The sequence below is a fragment of the Gossypium hirsutum genome, chromosome A11 (assembly GCF_007990345.1).
Source record: "Gossypium hirsutum isolate 1008001.06 chromosome A11, Gossypium_hirsutum_v2.1, whole genome shotgun sequence".
NCBI classification, from domain to species: domain Eukaryota; kingdom Viridiplantae; phylum Streptophyta; class Magnoliopsida; order Malvales; family Malvaceae; genus Gossypium; species Gossypium hirsutum.
The window spans coordinates 65,194,591-65,209,574 of record NC_053434.1 but is presented as its reverse complement, the minus strand read 5'-3'; the positions used below and the strand labels follow the sequence as shown (position 1 = coordinate 65,209,574).

Sequence of the window (14,984 nt, the reverse complement as noted above, 5' to 3'; positions counted from 1 at the left end):
TCTGTTAATGTCGAAGGCATCTTATCTATCCCTAGCAGGGCATCCTCTAGATCCATCTGCGCAAGAACTACTTGCACTTAATCTGCTACAATGCAAATCTGGTGTTGCGATCCAACAGCAGAATTTCATACTTCAAAGACGCCATTATTGTGATTGAGATGAACAACCCGAAAGCTTTGATACCAATTTGTGAAAATAAAAAATAAAATAAAAATAAAATAAAGAACACACAAATTTTACGTGGAAGCCCTTTCGGGAAAAAACCACGGGCAAAGGAGAAGAAAATTCACTATGTCGAAAAATTTGAATTCATACAAGAGGAATAGACTATGTCTATTTATAGGCTTGTAAAGCCATATTCTAGTAGGATTGAAACACCTTATCCTAATCAATATAAAATAGATGGAGTTTAATAAGGTTTAAAAAACCTTATTCTAAACTAAAATAAAAGAAGTCTAGTTCCATATGGATTTTACTTTTATTTTATTTTCCATTGTATTTTATTTAAATAAGAATTCGGGTCACTTAATTCTAATAATAATAATAGTGAAAAATAATAGTAATAATAATATATATAAATAATAGTAATAAAAATAGTAACGATAATAATAATAGTAAGAATAATAACAATAATATATAATAGTAAGAATAATAATAACAATGATAATATTAATTAGCAATCCAATATTGAAAAACATGTACAGATGTAAAATAATAAACAAAAAAACAAAATAATAAGAATAAGAATAATACAATAAGTAAATAAGTAAAGAAGTAAATAAAATATTTAAAAAACAAAAAAAAACTGAAAGTAATTAGAGTTGTAAAAGGCTTGGGATTTAGTTATAATCAAAACGAAACATGGGGTGCAAATTATAAAATGCAAAGAAATAACAAATCATGAACTGGGACCAAAATAGACGCGCGTATAAAGGAGAATGACTGATAGGGAAAATATCCCAAGCCCTCAAAATGTGATGTCTCAACGCGGACCACATTGAGTCTACGCGCAAAAACTAGGGGCAATTTTTAAAAAACAAATGAAATTCAAACTGGGTCAAATCGAAAGTCGGCGCAAAAGGAAAGGACCAACCGCATAAATTTCCCTTTCAAAGCACAAAAGCGCAGATCCCATCCCTCCCAGACGACGCCGTTTTGTTTGCCATTTAAAAACTAAAAAAAAAAATTGAATGGCATTCTGCCATTTTTTTTAAAAGAAACCCTAGCCCTTTTTTATTTCTCTCTTAATTTTTCCCCTTAGCCGACTTTAATCCCTCCCTTTGAATACCTATCAGCACATTAAATGGCGTCTAGCAGATTTAAGCTTTGAGGGCCGACATTCTTGGCTAAAAAACCCCCTCAAAGCTCTGACTTCAGCGAAGCAAACGGAACTTCACAAACTATTCGTAAGATAAATCTTTCCCTTTTTCTATTTTCAAATGTTTTAAAAGTCATATGGAAAAAATAAAGGAAATAGAATCAAAAGAAAATGTAAAATCAAGGACAGTTGAATCTAAAATCACCTTTTGGATTTCTTTTGCAGTAAGATCTTTTCTATTGATTTTTGGTGTGTATATCTGTTACTGTATTCGTAAAAAAACTGAAAAAAGCTCCATTTTACATTCGATTCTCTTCGATTTTATAGCCAAACGAAAGGGGGGAAAAACAACTTTTTGCTGTTGTCCCTTCTTTTGTGTTTGTTAGCAAGTGTGTGATCGAGCACGTATCTGACGTGGTGTGGTGGAGCAGCACACGTCGCGGGATAGTGGTGCCTGGTGTGCGAGAGGGCACGCTGTTTGCTGAAACTGCACAAAGAGGTTGTTAGGGTTTCCCTTGTTGAAATGTTTTAGGTTTGTGGGCCAATTGGGCCGCGTTGTAAATGGGTATTTAGGGTTTGGGTTGAGGTTTTACGGTTTTGTTTTTATTAGGTTTTTGGTTTATGGGCTCTGGGCTAAATTGGGCCCTACAATATTATTTTTCGAATTGTTTGATATTTTGATTATTTATATTTAAAATGAATTCAAAATTGTTATATTCAAATAATCATAAATTTGGTGTGATATATTATATAATAAATAAAATTATAAAACAAATTTAATTTAAATATAATAGCATATTGCAACAAATTGCGATTAGAAATCAAATTTATTAGCTCATCTTTTAAAACCACAATCCCTTGATAAATAAGGGTATGTTTCGTTCACTGTAATGGAATAGAACTGTAATCAATAATTCAATTGTTTGGTTGAATGGAATGGAATAGAGCTGTAATAGAATTCTTGTGTTTGATTGAATGGAATAAATGTTGTAATAGTATAAGGAAAAAGGCTTAAATGACCAAAGTACCCTTAACAAAATTTTTGTAGGTAGATGATTATTGTTATTAAATTTTAATAAGATTATTGTTAAATATATTTTAATAAAAATAAAATAAATAATTTAATCATATTTTAACATAATTTTAAATACAATTTAATAAAATAATATATAATTTAATAACATTCTTAATATAATTATTAATAATATTTAATAATAATTTTAATATAAAATTACTATTAAGAATATTTCAATGCCTAATATATTTTCTTTAATCTAATCTCTCACCTGTTCTTTTAGGTCACAATCGCCAATATAAAAATAAGTTTAACATACTATATGATAATCCTCTAATAACATTTTTTTAAATAGTCAATTTTAATAGAAAACATATTTTTATATTTTATTTTATCCTTTATAATATCATGATAACAAGAAGTTTGTGGTGCCAGTTGACCAAAAACTTCTGTTAGGCTTAACAAAAGAACAGATACATGAAGTGATGCCAAATAATAGCAACTTTCAGCCATAATAAAACTGTGTACTTCAAAATGGCAGTGCAGAAGCTGTCCCAAATGATACAAATGCTCAAGCTATTACATTTCCCAGTTCAATATGATCCCATCACGAAACCTAAAATTCGATTTTAAGAACTTATCAGCTGATTTTTTAAACTAAACGCTCCCATCTTTCACAACCTCTTGCAAGTTTCTGATTTTCCGGGTTCAACTTCATGAATTATTATGAATAGATAAGGAAATCACATTCTAGGAATAACTGCAAACAGTATAGCAAAATGAGCATCTCTTGTATTCTTTAACAAGAGTGAAAAATCTATGGCAAGCTTCTAAAGTACCTGAAACAAATACTTAGAAAACAAAACAAAAGAATGCAAAATAAAGAAAAAGTACAACTCTTACGACCTGACAAAAAGCTGTTTTCTCTCTTGGACAGGTAGCCGATTCGATACACTGATCTTGTTTACGTAATTTTATATGTTTCAACAAAAGGAATTGATCCAATTCTGCATTTCCTATTCTATCCTATTCAACATTTGCATCAATGCAACACGCGATAGAAGCTTGCAGTATTAAAGGATTCTATTTGAACTCCCATTCTTCTCTATTATGATCAATGTGCTTCTATTTCACACTATTTAATGAACTGCTCTAACCTCAAATCCATGCCAAATTGTTTAAATCACAAACCAAAACCAACTAAAACAGAACGCCTAATACATGCCCTGTTTAATCGACCGCGTGTAGAGAGTCAAAACTGCAAAATAACAACCACGGAATAATGTTGCCAGTCCCCTAACAACCGAAGGTATTGTCCTCGGAAGAGGGTTTTGTCTCTCATGCTCTGTCGAGAGCCAGAGTGCCATGAGCAGCTGCCCTGAGAACCTGGTTCACAGAGCTGGGAACACTTCACCTATACGTGGACATACAGTCGCCCACTAAGAGGTAACTTGAGCGGCTCGCCCTTGGTGGAGTTTGAACCCAACTTATGGTATATAGGTCACTTATAGGGGTATATGGTACTACTTGAGCTAGCTACCACTATTTAAATCCCTATCACGTAATATTAAGCCATAAATAAGAACATCTGACCTTGAAAGAGTAATGCAATCATCAACCAGAAATCAACATTACAACAATGCAAATAGCATTGAGTAGAATAAGAGGAAGTCTCATGTATTGGGTAGCATAAATAATAACTGTACGATTGATGCAGAACCAAGAGGATTTACATCAAAATTCTAAAAAATTTCACTAATGCTTCGACCAAACTCTTCTAAAATAAGTTGAACAACATCAAATGTCTTAACATATATAGAAAAAAACATGAGACAAAGAAACACATTTCTATTAAATTATGACACCCTCCCCTTATAGAGTTCTTTAATGAAGTAATTCAATAACTCATGCCATACAAAATAACCAGTTCGATCATCTGGATTTAACCTGTTCTATCATCTAAATAAGGATAAATGTGGTGTCACACTCTGTATAAATATGGCTTAGATTCAGTTCATTAATAATGATGGAATCATAATTGCAGAATTAGTGGATTCAGATGAAGATTGACAATGCATGCAACTGCAAATAAAATGCCAAATGCAGAATGCCTTCAGCAGAGGAAGTCTAGGTTGCTTCTACCATAATTAGTATATTATCTTATAGTATGTTGTATTTAAAAAAGGAAGATAAACCATAACAGTGCATAGATCCATGTTATACTGAATCTAAGCATAAAAGTCAATTTTCTAGGTACTAAAAATCCAGTAACTTGTCCATTCTGCTAAGTTCTTCATCTCTGCTGAATTCAACAAATATAATATGGCTTCATACAATTTACCTGGATATAATTAGCTCCAAATAAAGCACCATTTCCCATTTGAAACTGAGACCTGTAGTCTTTACCCTGTATAAGGAAAACAAAGATGTCGCAAGACAAAAACCAAGCTTGTATCCATGGCAGCAAACACCAATAATACAAACATACCAGTTCTATTATTTGGATTTAACTATAAAAATTAATTTATTAATCTCTTAAAAAAAATATAAAAATAACATAAAATCACAATTTTATATCATTTCTTCTCTAACTGTTTTCACTTTTATGGTTTGTAGATGATTGTAAAAAAAAAATTGTAACTTTTAAGCGTAACATATGACTAGAGGTGTGCATGGGCCGGGCCGGGTCGGGTTCGGGCCGGACCCATAAAAAATTTTCGGCCCATTTTCAAGGTCCGGACCCGGCTCGGGAAAAAATGATAGGCCCGAGCCCGGTACGGCCCGGCCCGGCCATATTAAATTTTTTTATTTTTTTATTAAATAAAAAAACTTTAAAATATAATAAATCAAATACATTTAAAACATAAAAACAAATATTAAAACAAAAAACAAATAAAAAATAAGACTAAAATAATTCTTAAAATAATACATAAATTAAAAATAAAATAAAAATTAATTATATTAAAATTGAAAAATTGAAACAAATTAAAATTAAATTAAGAACTAAATTATATTAATAACAAAAGTTTTACAATATTAAAATAACATTAAAAACAACAAAAAAGAGTAAAGTAAAATACTAAAGTTACTTAAAATTAAAAATAATTTTTTTAAAAATAATTTAATATTAAAATCAGGCTAGGCCGGGCCGAGCCCGGGCCAAAAAAATCTTACCTGAGGCCTGGCCCATTTTCTAAATAGGCCTCATTTTTTTGTCTAAGCCCATTTTTCGGGCCTATATTTTTTCCCAAACTCTCTCATTTTTCAAGTGGGCCTCCGGGCCAGGCCGGGCCTGACAAGAATAAGAATAGAAAATGAAAAGCCAAAAAGTGAAAATTCAATAATAATAATAATAAAAACACCAGCGAACAAGGGAGTGGAGAGTGGACTGGTAGTTTTTCCTTTCTTAAGCCAAGCTTCCTTGCAGTTGCAGAAACCAAAAACTAAAAGCAAAAGCAAAAGTAAAAGCAAAACCAATCATCTGTGGATGCTGCCGCACTCGAACATGTCACGGGAAGACAACCAGGTTCCATTACTATCCGACCAGGATGTTGCGTACGAGTCCGGCGAAAAAGTTCACATCCTCGGAATCAATGAACCGGACGAGGAAGGGTCATCGGTTGTCCCACCTTTTTCCTGGAAAAAGCTATGGCTTTTCACTGGACCTGGTTTTTTAATGTCAATCGCGTTTCTGGATCCTGGGAATTTAGAAGGGGACCTTCAAGCCGGAGCAATAGCCGGTTACTCCTTGCTGTGGCTGTTGATGTGGGCCACGGCTATGGGGTTGCTGGTTCAACTTTTGTCGGCTCGGCTTGGTGTGACGACGGGGAGACACTTGGCTGAGCTGTGTAGAGAAGAGTATCCGACTTGGGTTAGCATGGTTCTGTGGGTAATGGCAGAGCTGGCTTTGATTGGAGCTGATATACAAGAAGTTATTGGAAGTGCCATTGCTATTAAGATTTTGAGTAACGGTATTTTGCCTTTGTGGGCTGGCGTTGTTGTTACAGCTTCTGATTGGTCAGTTTTTTTGTTTTTTATGGGACTTTATGCTCATTGAAGTTTTTGTTTTTTTAAATCTGAATTTTCAAGGTTTGGTTTATTCCTTTAAAACTATGGTAGGTTGAATCAGTGTTTGTCTCTTAAAATATTATAGAAGCTAATACTAATCAACCATTAGTAAATTTAAGAGGAGGCTTGTTTGATGTTATAGTTGAGTCAAATCCTTTTAAAATCCCATGCCTAAGAGTGCGAAACAGCAGTATGCTAACCTGGTTCTTTCTTTTCCCTGTTGCAGTTTTATCTTGTTGTTTCTTGAAAATTATGGGGTTAGGAAGCTGGAAGCATTTTTTGCAGTCCTTATTGCAACTATGGCAGTCTCATTTGCTTGGATGTTTGGTGAAACAAAACCCACTGGCACTGAACTTCTTCTTGGTGAGGAGCTACGCTCCATTGGCAGTAGCGGTTGCTTTTTTGGTTACCTTTCTTTTCCTTCTCTCTATTTGTTAATAAAATTTATACCGTATTCTCAGGTGTTTTGATTCCGAAACTCAGCTCCAAAACCATCAAGCAGGCTGTGGGAGTCGTTGGCTGCATTATTATGCCTCACAACGTATTCTTGCACTCTGCTCTTGTGCAATCAAGAGAAATTGATTACAGCAAGAAGGGTCGGGTGCAAGAAGCTCTCAATTATTACTCAATAGAGTCCACTGTTGCACTTATAATTTCCTTTATAATCAATCTTTTCGTTATGAGTGTATTTGCCAAGGCATTCTATGGTACAGAAATAGCCAGTAGTATCGGCCTCGTGAATGCAGGGCAATATCTTCAAGAAAAATACGGAGGTGGATTATTCCCAATTTTATATATATGGAGTATTGGGTTGTTAGCAGCAGGACAAAGTAGCACTATCACCGGCACTTATGCTGGCCAGTTTATCATGGGAGGTTTCCTGAACCTGAGAATGAAAAAATGGCTAAGAGCATTAATCACAAGGAGTTGTGCAATTATTCCTACAATTGTAGTTGCTCTTGTTTTCGATACTTCTGACGCAGCACTAGATGTCTTAAATGAATGGCTTAATGTGCTTCAGTCAATTCAAATCCCTTTTGCTCTTATCCCACTACTTTGTCTGGTATCCAAGGAGCAAATCATGGGTACCTTCAAAATTGGCCCTGCACTCAAGGTATGCTGCTAATTTCACAGTATGCATCCGTATGCTTGCTGCCAATAGTAATTTTGTCTGTGTCATTGCATCGACTGTGGCGTGAGTTAATATTATTCTATTGGTAAAGTTTGATCAGTGGCTGTTTGTCGCAATGACCTAGAGATCATGATCGGCTCTTACTTAAGAACAACTCATTATCTCGATGATCTGGAGTTCTAGATTCAGTACAATTCCACTCTTGTAAATTGTTATATTGGGCTACTTGATGTTATACCTGGTGCCTGTACTGTTTCATTATGAAAACTATTGACTTGTGTTAGTTTATCAGTTCGACTCGCTTGTTGATAAAAATTTTCATCCCTGCACCAGTCACGAGAGTGCTATTTTATGCGGTTACACTTTCCCTCTCTCTTGTGCAGATAGTTGCATGGCTTGTGGCAGCGCTGGTGATAGTGATCAATGGGTACCTTTTACTTGACTTCTTCTCCTCCGAAGTCACTGGCGTAATCTTTACCACCGTTGTCTGTGCATTTACAGGAGCTTATCTTGCATTTATTGTTTACCTTGTTTATTGGGGATTTACTTTATCTGCTCGGCGCCAGATGTTACCTGCTAAACTGGCACAAGGCATGGAGTGATAGGTCTTAAGAGAAACTTGTCAAGCTAAGATATCAGAAACCATAGGGACACCATCAAACTGTCTTTCCACTGATGATTTTGTTTAGTTGAAGGCTTGAAGCATGTCTTTTTCGTGTATGCATCCGTATATGGGCTTTATGTACAGAGTTCATTTTAGTAGCTTACTTCTCGACATACTGTATCAAACAACACGGTCGTAGGTTTGGATAGTATCCTGCCGTATACAGGGATTGAAGATAGAGGCTGTAACAATGACATTCTTTTGAAACAGTTGAATGAGCTAAACTATGTATTATATACAAATGTATTAGAAAAATTTACGAGGAAGCTGCTATCGACTGTTTGCTAGTATATTGCATGGTTTACGAGGATGGTTGATGTCTTCCATTGAAACTTTCTTTGCCTTTATATTGTTAAATTGTTTTCTTGTTTCTTTATGAATTTATTTGTGTAATTAAGAACGTTCAGCTGAAGCTTGTAGCAATGCCATTGAACTACTAGTGACGTTTCTCAACCATGGCCCGCAGCATTGGGCAACATGTTAAACACACAAGTAATAGGTGTGCAATTATCCTTAAATTAGGATAAACTATATTAGTAGTGATCCAACTATTAATAAATTTTTTTGTCACCTAACTATGAAAAGTTATAAAATGGTTACTCAACTATTTAGTAAATCTCTTTTTGGATTACCCAACTATAAAAAGTTACAAAATAGTCACCCAATTATTCAACATTTAACCTTCAACATTTATAAATTATGTCAATTTAGTTTTGATTCTAAAAAAAGTTTAACCTTATCATTTATACATTATGTAAATTGGTTTTTTTTTTGTAGTTTTTCTTTCTATTTGTTTGTGACATGGAGAATTCATTTTAAAAGAATGAGAAAATATGAAAATTATTATCTTGAATTTTTGTATATTTTCAATCAAATTTAGCTGATAAATTTATTTTTTTTAGCTTTTTAGATGAAATAGTCACAAACAAAAGCGAAACTGTAAAAAAGACCAAAGTATACAATATATAAATGTTGAAAGTTAGATTTTGTTAGAATTAAGACTGAATTTACATGATATATAAATATAAGGGGTTAAAGGTTGCTATTATGCTAATATTAAAAATTGTTACAGTTAGTTTGTTGATAACCAAAAAAAGACAAAATTTAATAGTTGGGTGACCATTTTGTAATTTTTATAGTTGGATGACTAAAAAGGATATTTACTAATAGTTAAGTAACCAAAAATGAAATTTACTAATAGTTAGGTGACTACTAATGTAATTTACCCATAAAATTATTAAATACATCAAAATATGTAATTCACAAAAAAAAATAAAAAATAAAAAACGACAACGTTTGAGACTTATTCAAACGTCAATATTAATGTATTTTTAAAAAGTAGAATGCGGAAGTTGGTTAGAGAAGAAACAGAAAAATCCAAATATTCTAAATTTCAATTCCATTCAAACGCCTTAGTTCCAATTTTTGTTTTGTGTTTCATAATCATCGTCAGTTTTGGTGCGAAAGCTTATTTGTTATACACTCCACTGACTGGTCTCTCATCTGGCATGGCATGGCCACTCGTTAACCTCACCGTCACTTTCTTCTTCCTCATCTTTCTCCTCTTCCAATCATGCCTCTCCATATCACTGCCACTCCTCCTCCCTCCACCTCACCCCCGCGCTCGCCCCGCCATGGTCCTTCCTCTCTTTCCTTCTCCCAAGAATACCTCTACAACTTTTCCCGACTCTTCTCATCGCCTACTGAGATCCGATTCTAACTCTTCTCATCCCTACGCTCGCATGCGACTCTACGACAACCTCCTCAGCCGCGGGTACCCTGTTATTTCTTTTATTAGTAGTAGTCTTATTTTCTTTAAATCATATTTTTTCCTTTCTTAAAGGTAGATTTTCGATGATTTGAAATTTCTAAAGGTATTACTCTACGCGTCTATGGATCGGGACACCTCCGCAGAGATTTGCGCTTATAGTGGATACTGGAAGCACTGTCACTTACGTTCCTTGCGCTATGTGTGAAAAATGTGGTACACATCAGGTGATGTTAAAATTTCATTCATCGATATTAAAATGTTAGACTATTAAAATCGTTAAGGGTTTCAAACAATCTATATTAAATTAAAAAACAATGTAATTGTAAAATGTAATATGTGTATTGATGTAATGTATAATTGTATAACAAGATAGGTGTAAATGTAGCATTAATGATTATTTTTCAAATTCATGTGTGGTTACCTTTTTAAATATGTAAACATGTGTCAGTAAAAGTGTGGTTTCGGGTGCACTGAAATAGTTTTTAAAAAATATATTAAATTTCAACTAAGGTTAAAATATGTTATTAGTCCTATATTTAGAAAAAATTCAAAATTTAAAATTTAAAATCATTAGCCTGTTAGTAATTTTCTTTTGTTAAAATTTGCCAAACTTGGCATGTTTATTAAACTACCTTTAACATTTCATTTCGTATATAAAGATTAGACTAGAATTTTTAAATTAAAAAAATAGAAGGTATTTTAAAGTACATGATTGAATCTCAAATTTTGGATGAATACAACGACTAATAGCATATTTTAACCTTCAGCTAATATAAATATGCATTTCAATTGAAAAGAATTAGAATCCAAATCTTTAAAATCATATTCCCAATCTCAGGTAATTAATGTATTCCGAGCATATTAGCGCTAGAGAGTCGAAAAACTCCTATCTCATTTCTTTAGCCATTACTCTACTTACTGAGATATTCGATTCTAGGCCTTATTTGGTCGTTGATTGCATCTTCTTTTAGAAGCAAAAATAAGGGATGGTTTTTTAAAAAAAGAAAAAAAGAAGTTAAATGTAAAAAGTTACAGCTTTTACATATATAATAATTTTTTACATATATTAAGATGCAAAATCGAACTATTTGTTTATAGCAATTTTTGTGGGACAGAAAAAGCACGTAGCAATGCAGCCTTAATGATTTGCAGCGAAAGTTTTAATCATGTTGGCTCAACAAAACCTTCTTAGGTGGTCAAGCTAATAGGTTTCTGATATGTTTATATCAGGACCCAAAGTTTCAACCCGAGTTGTCCGGTACTTACCAACCTGTAAAATGCAATTTGGATTGCAATTGCGACAAAGACAGGGATCAATGTATATATGAAAGACAGTATGCTGAAATGAGTGTCACTAGCGGTATCCTTGCTGAGGATGTTATTTCATTTGGGAATCTAAGTGAACTTTCGCCCCAGCGTATTGTTTTTGGTTGTGAAACTGAGGAAACTGGTGAGCTTTACAGACAACATGCTGACGGCATTATTGGATTGGGCCGCGGTGATCTCAGCATTGTTGACCAGCTTGTGGAGAAAGGTGTGATTAGCGATTCATTCTCATTATGTTATGGTGGAATGGATGTTGGTGGGGGCGCTATGGTTCTTGGTGGTATATCCGCCCCATCAGACATGATTTTCAGTTATTCGGATCCTGTACGCAGGTATGTTTTGTAAACGTTTTGATCTCAGAGGATAGAGTACCTCGTCAACTTCCTAACAAAAACATTCGATACATCCCACACATTTACTCTAGTTTCGGGATGGAAACAGTCCATATTACAACATTGACTTGAAAGAGATGCATGTTGCCGGGAAGAAGCTAGATTTGGACCCATCTGTTTTTGATCGAAAGTTTGGAACTGTTTTGGATAGTGGTACGACATTTGCATATTTTCCAGAAGCAGTGTTTGAGGCGTTCAAGGACACTGTAAGATTTTGTTCCCATAAATTAATCGTAGTTAAAATTTTTGTTAGGCCTATTAATGCATTCTCACTAGTCCGTTTTTCTCTCCTGCCTAAGTGACTTAAAATTTTCACTCTTCATCCATGATGGCATTGATATGGGGATCATTGAAGCTTTATTCCAATAATTTTACGTATTTACATGAGATGACTACATGCTTTATAGATTAACATATTAAACTTCAAAACTTGATTATGATTGTTCTTTTCCCTCTATCTCATATTTGCATCTTTATATTGAAGATTATGAAGGAACTTAATAGCTTAAAGCAGATCAGCGGTGCTGTTCCAAGTTACAATGATACATGCTTTTCTGGTATTAGCAGGTATTACTTATATTATGTACCATAACAGAAAATTTGAAATATTTGTAATCTACTTGTTATATAAAATGATTAGTTATGTAATATTATATAAAATGATTAGTTATGTAATATTGTTAATATTGTTTTCTGCTTCAGTGATGTCTCTCAACTCTCAAAAACTTTTCCAACAATTGAACTGGTATTTGAAAATCAGCAAAAATTGTTGCTTACACCTGAGAATTACTTGTTTCGAGTAAGCTTCTCACAATGTAATTGCTTTCCTGTTGATTGAACTTCTTTATTTCTCAAGGAAACCTTCTTAAGGTTATACTTGAAGTTGGTTTAGCAATAATTGTATTTGATTCAGTATTTTGCCCTGTTCTTAATGTTCAATACATGACTAGGGGTTTTCCTCTTATCTTACATCTTATTCATGAAGCATTCAAAGGTACAAGGTGCATATTGCCTTGGGATCTTCCAAAATGGAATGGACCCAACTACCCTTCTGGGAGGTATGTTTAATTTCAGATAACTTGTATTCTGTGATGCTATTCATTTTAAGTTTTCATGAGACTGTTTTTGGTTGCTCGGTCTTAGGATTGGAGTTTGATGGAACTGGGACCATCTTCTTGGGCAAAGCTTTAGTTAGACTGCTGTTTTGTTGTTTTCTTTCGTGTTGTAATAGGAATCATTGTGCGGAATACTCTTGTTACATATGACCGCAAGGACTCAAAGATCGGTTTTCTTTCGTGTTGTAATAGGAATCATTGTGCGGAATACTCTTGTTACATATGACCGCAAGGACTCAAAGATCGGTTTCTGGAAGACTAATTGTTCTGAACTATGGGAAAGGCTTCATGTAACCAGTGCACCATCACCATCACCATCACCATTTCCATCTCCATCTCCATCTCCATCTCCATCTCCATCATCTTCAAGTGGGAAGGAAAATTCAACCTTTGAAATGCCACCTATATCAGCTCCTGAGGAATCACCTATATATGCTCTTATAGGTACTGTAAACCATGGTTATACCAGGACCTATCACAGGGTTAGAAGTTAGAACTCTACTCTGCAGTTCATTTTATTGAAATGCATAAATGATAAATTTTTGTAGAGTATGCTTTCCAAGTGCTATTGTGATACTATAGTGACATTTTCTTGTTGATATATAGGGGAAATTGAAATTGGTGAAATTTCATTGGATTTGGCATTGAACGTCAACCACTCATATCTAAAGCCTCGTCTTGTCATGCTTCTTGAGTTCATGGCTAAGGAGCTAGGCGTTAATGGTTCACAGGTTAAACAACTACCATCTTCGAAAGCAGGAGCATTTTATGACTGTAATTTATGTATTATTAATGTGAAATTACATGTTAAATACCGAAGGAATTTTCAAACTATCTTACTGAACAGTTGATTTTTCTGTCTATGGTTAGGTTTCACCTTATTGGATTAAGAAAACTTTTGGATGATTTCAGGTACATTTATTGAATTTTACATCTGAAGGAAACATATCTTTTATTAAATGGTCCATAGTCCCCTCAGGATCAGCAACCTACATTTCTAATACTACTGCAATAGTAAGTTCTCTTTTTAGATCATTGCATTTCCTTTTATGTACAAGAATACAATTTATTTGTTTCATGAGTTCCTGCTTCCAGAATATAATATCTCGGCTTGCTGAACATCGTGTGATGCTTCCTGATGACTTCGGAAATTATCAGTTGGTGCAATGGGAAGTGAAGCCTCCTTCGAAACAGTATGTTTCCACCTCTCTCTCTCTCTCTTTCTCCTCGTACTCTTGCATGGATCTGAATTAAGAAAGGCTGGCTATAAATTATAATTTCTAGAATTCCCTCACTCTTCTCGTGTCTGTGTAGATCTTTTACAAAGTTAATTGGTGATAATGGCTGGATCAGTGAATGCTGTCATTCTATAGGGTGTAGATCTTCTGTTTAGTACATTGGTGCTAATGGCATAACATATAGTTGTATTGTATAAGAAACAGTTTGTATATATGCATGCAGGATATATATTTAATGACCCATTCCAACTCCATTTTGATTTGCTCCATTTACTTTTGCTGATATAAGGTCTAAATGGATTTGTTCATTTAATAATACAGAACATGGTGGCAGCGGCAGTATCTGGTGGTTCTTTTGGGTATTATGATGTTTATAATTGCAGGATTAATCGCATCTGGAATATGGCTATGGAGTCGCAGACGACAGGCGCAGATTCCATATCAACCGGTTGATGGAGCAGCTCGAGAACATGAACTCCAACCCCTGCAGTCTTAAAAAAACTCTGAAAGAAAGAAAAAAATATTTTTTTTCAGACAGATTTGGGGTATGGATTCTGCACCCAATACAATTCATTGCTCTACAGTTTTGTTGGATGAGGAATCTTCGCTTTCTTTGCTTTTTAGAAGAAAAAAGATATTAAATTAAATAAACGCAACATCCAAAGCAAGACTTTTTAATGGGTCAAAACTGACGGATGCTAATTTCAATTTTGCCTTACGAGTGAGTTAGGACCACACCTGTTTTCAAACATTGACTTTCAATTTTTGTATTTACTCTTTATTTATTATTCTTATGTATCAACTTGGAATTAATACCACTTATAATATATATTTTCTATTGAAACTTTTATTATGTTGTGGGATTTTAATTAATTATTTAAATATTTTCTTTTACAAAACATAATTTAATTGAGAAATTATTAAAACCTAATTATTTTATAAAAT

The 14,984-nt window shown here is 33.8% G+C and overlaps 2 protein-coding genes and 2 long non-coding RNA genes across 4 annotated transcripts; 3 read left to right on the top strand and 1 right to left on the bottom strand.

The window, feature by feature from the left end:
• The first annotated feature begins 783 nt into the window (after window positions 1-783).
• Window positions 784-2,043, top strand: LOC107900275 (uncharacterized). The gene is made up of 2 exons (XR_001684862.2): window positions 784-1,406; window positions 1,646-2,043. It is a non-coding gene; the product is annotated as an uncharacterized lncRNA (long non-coding RNA).
• A 773-nt stretch (window positions 2,044-2,816) lies between these two features.
• LOC107905818 (uncharacterized) lies at window positions 2,817-4,838 on the bottom strand. Its single transcript, XR_001686610.1, has 2 exons — window positions 4,675-4,838; window positions 2,817-3,093 (listed from the first exon to the last, which is right to left on the bottom strand). It is a non-coding gene; the product is annotated as an uncharacterized lncRNA (long non-coding RNA).
• An 867-nt stretch (window positions 4,839-5,705) lies between these two features.
• LOC107900264 (metal transporter Nramp3) lies at window positions 5,706-8,463 on the top strand. The gene is made up of 4 exons (XM_016825940.2): window positions 5,706-6,350; window positions 6,628-6,764; window positions 6,863-7,515; window positions 7,917-8,463. The coding sequence occupies exons 1-4, from the start codon at window positions 5,821-5,823 to the stop codon at window positions 8,133-8,135; spliced, it is 1,539 nt and encodes a 512-aa protein (XP_016681429.2). The 5' UTR covers window positions 5,706-5,820; the 3' UTR covers window positions 8,136-8,463.
• A 1,100-nt stretch (window positions 8,464-9,563) lies between these two features.
• Window positions 9,564-14,883, top strand: LOC107900253 (aspartic proteinase 36). The gene is made up of 12 exons (XM_016825931.2): window positions 9,564-9,971; window positions 10,072-10,192; window positions 11,199-11,626; window positions 11,736-11,892; window positions 12,171-12,253; window positions 12,389-12,485; window positions 12,672-12,744; window positions 12,994-13,245; window positions 13,408-13,532; window positions 13,714-13,815; window positions 13,897-13,994; window positions 14,361-14,883. Exons 1-12 carry the CDS (start codon window positions 9,706-9,708, stop codon window positions 14,533-14,535), a joined length of 1,977 nt encoding a protein of 658 aa, XP_016681420.2. The 5' UTR covers window positions 9,564-9,705; the 3' UTR covers window positions 14,536-14,883.
• The last annotated feature ends 101 nt before the right edge of the window (window positions 14,884-14,984 follow it).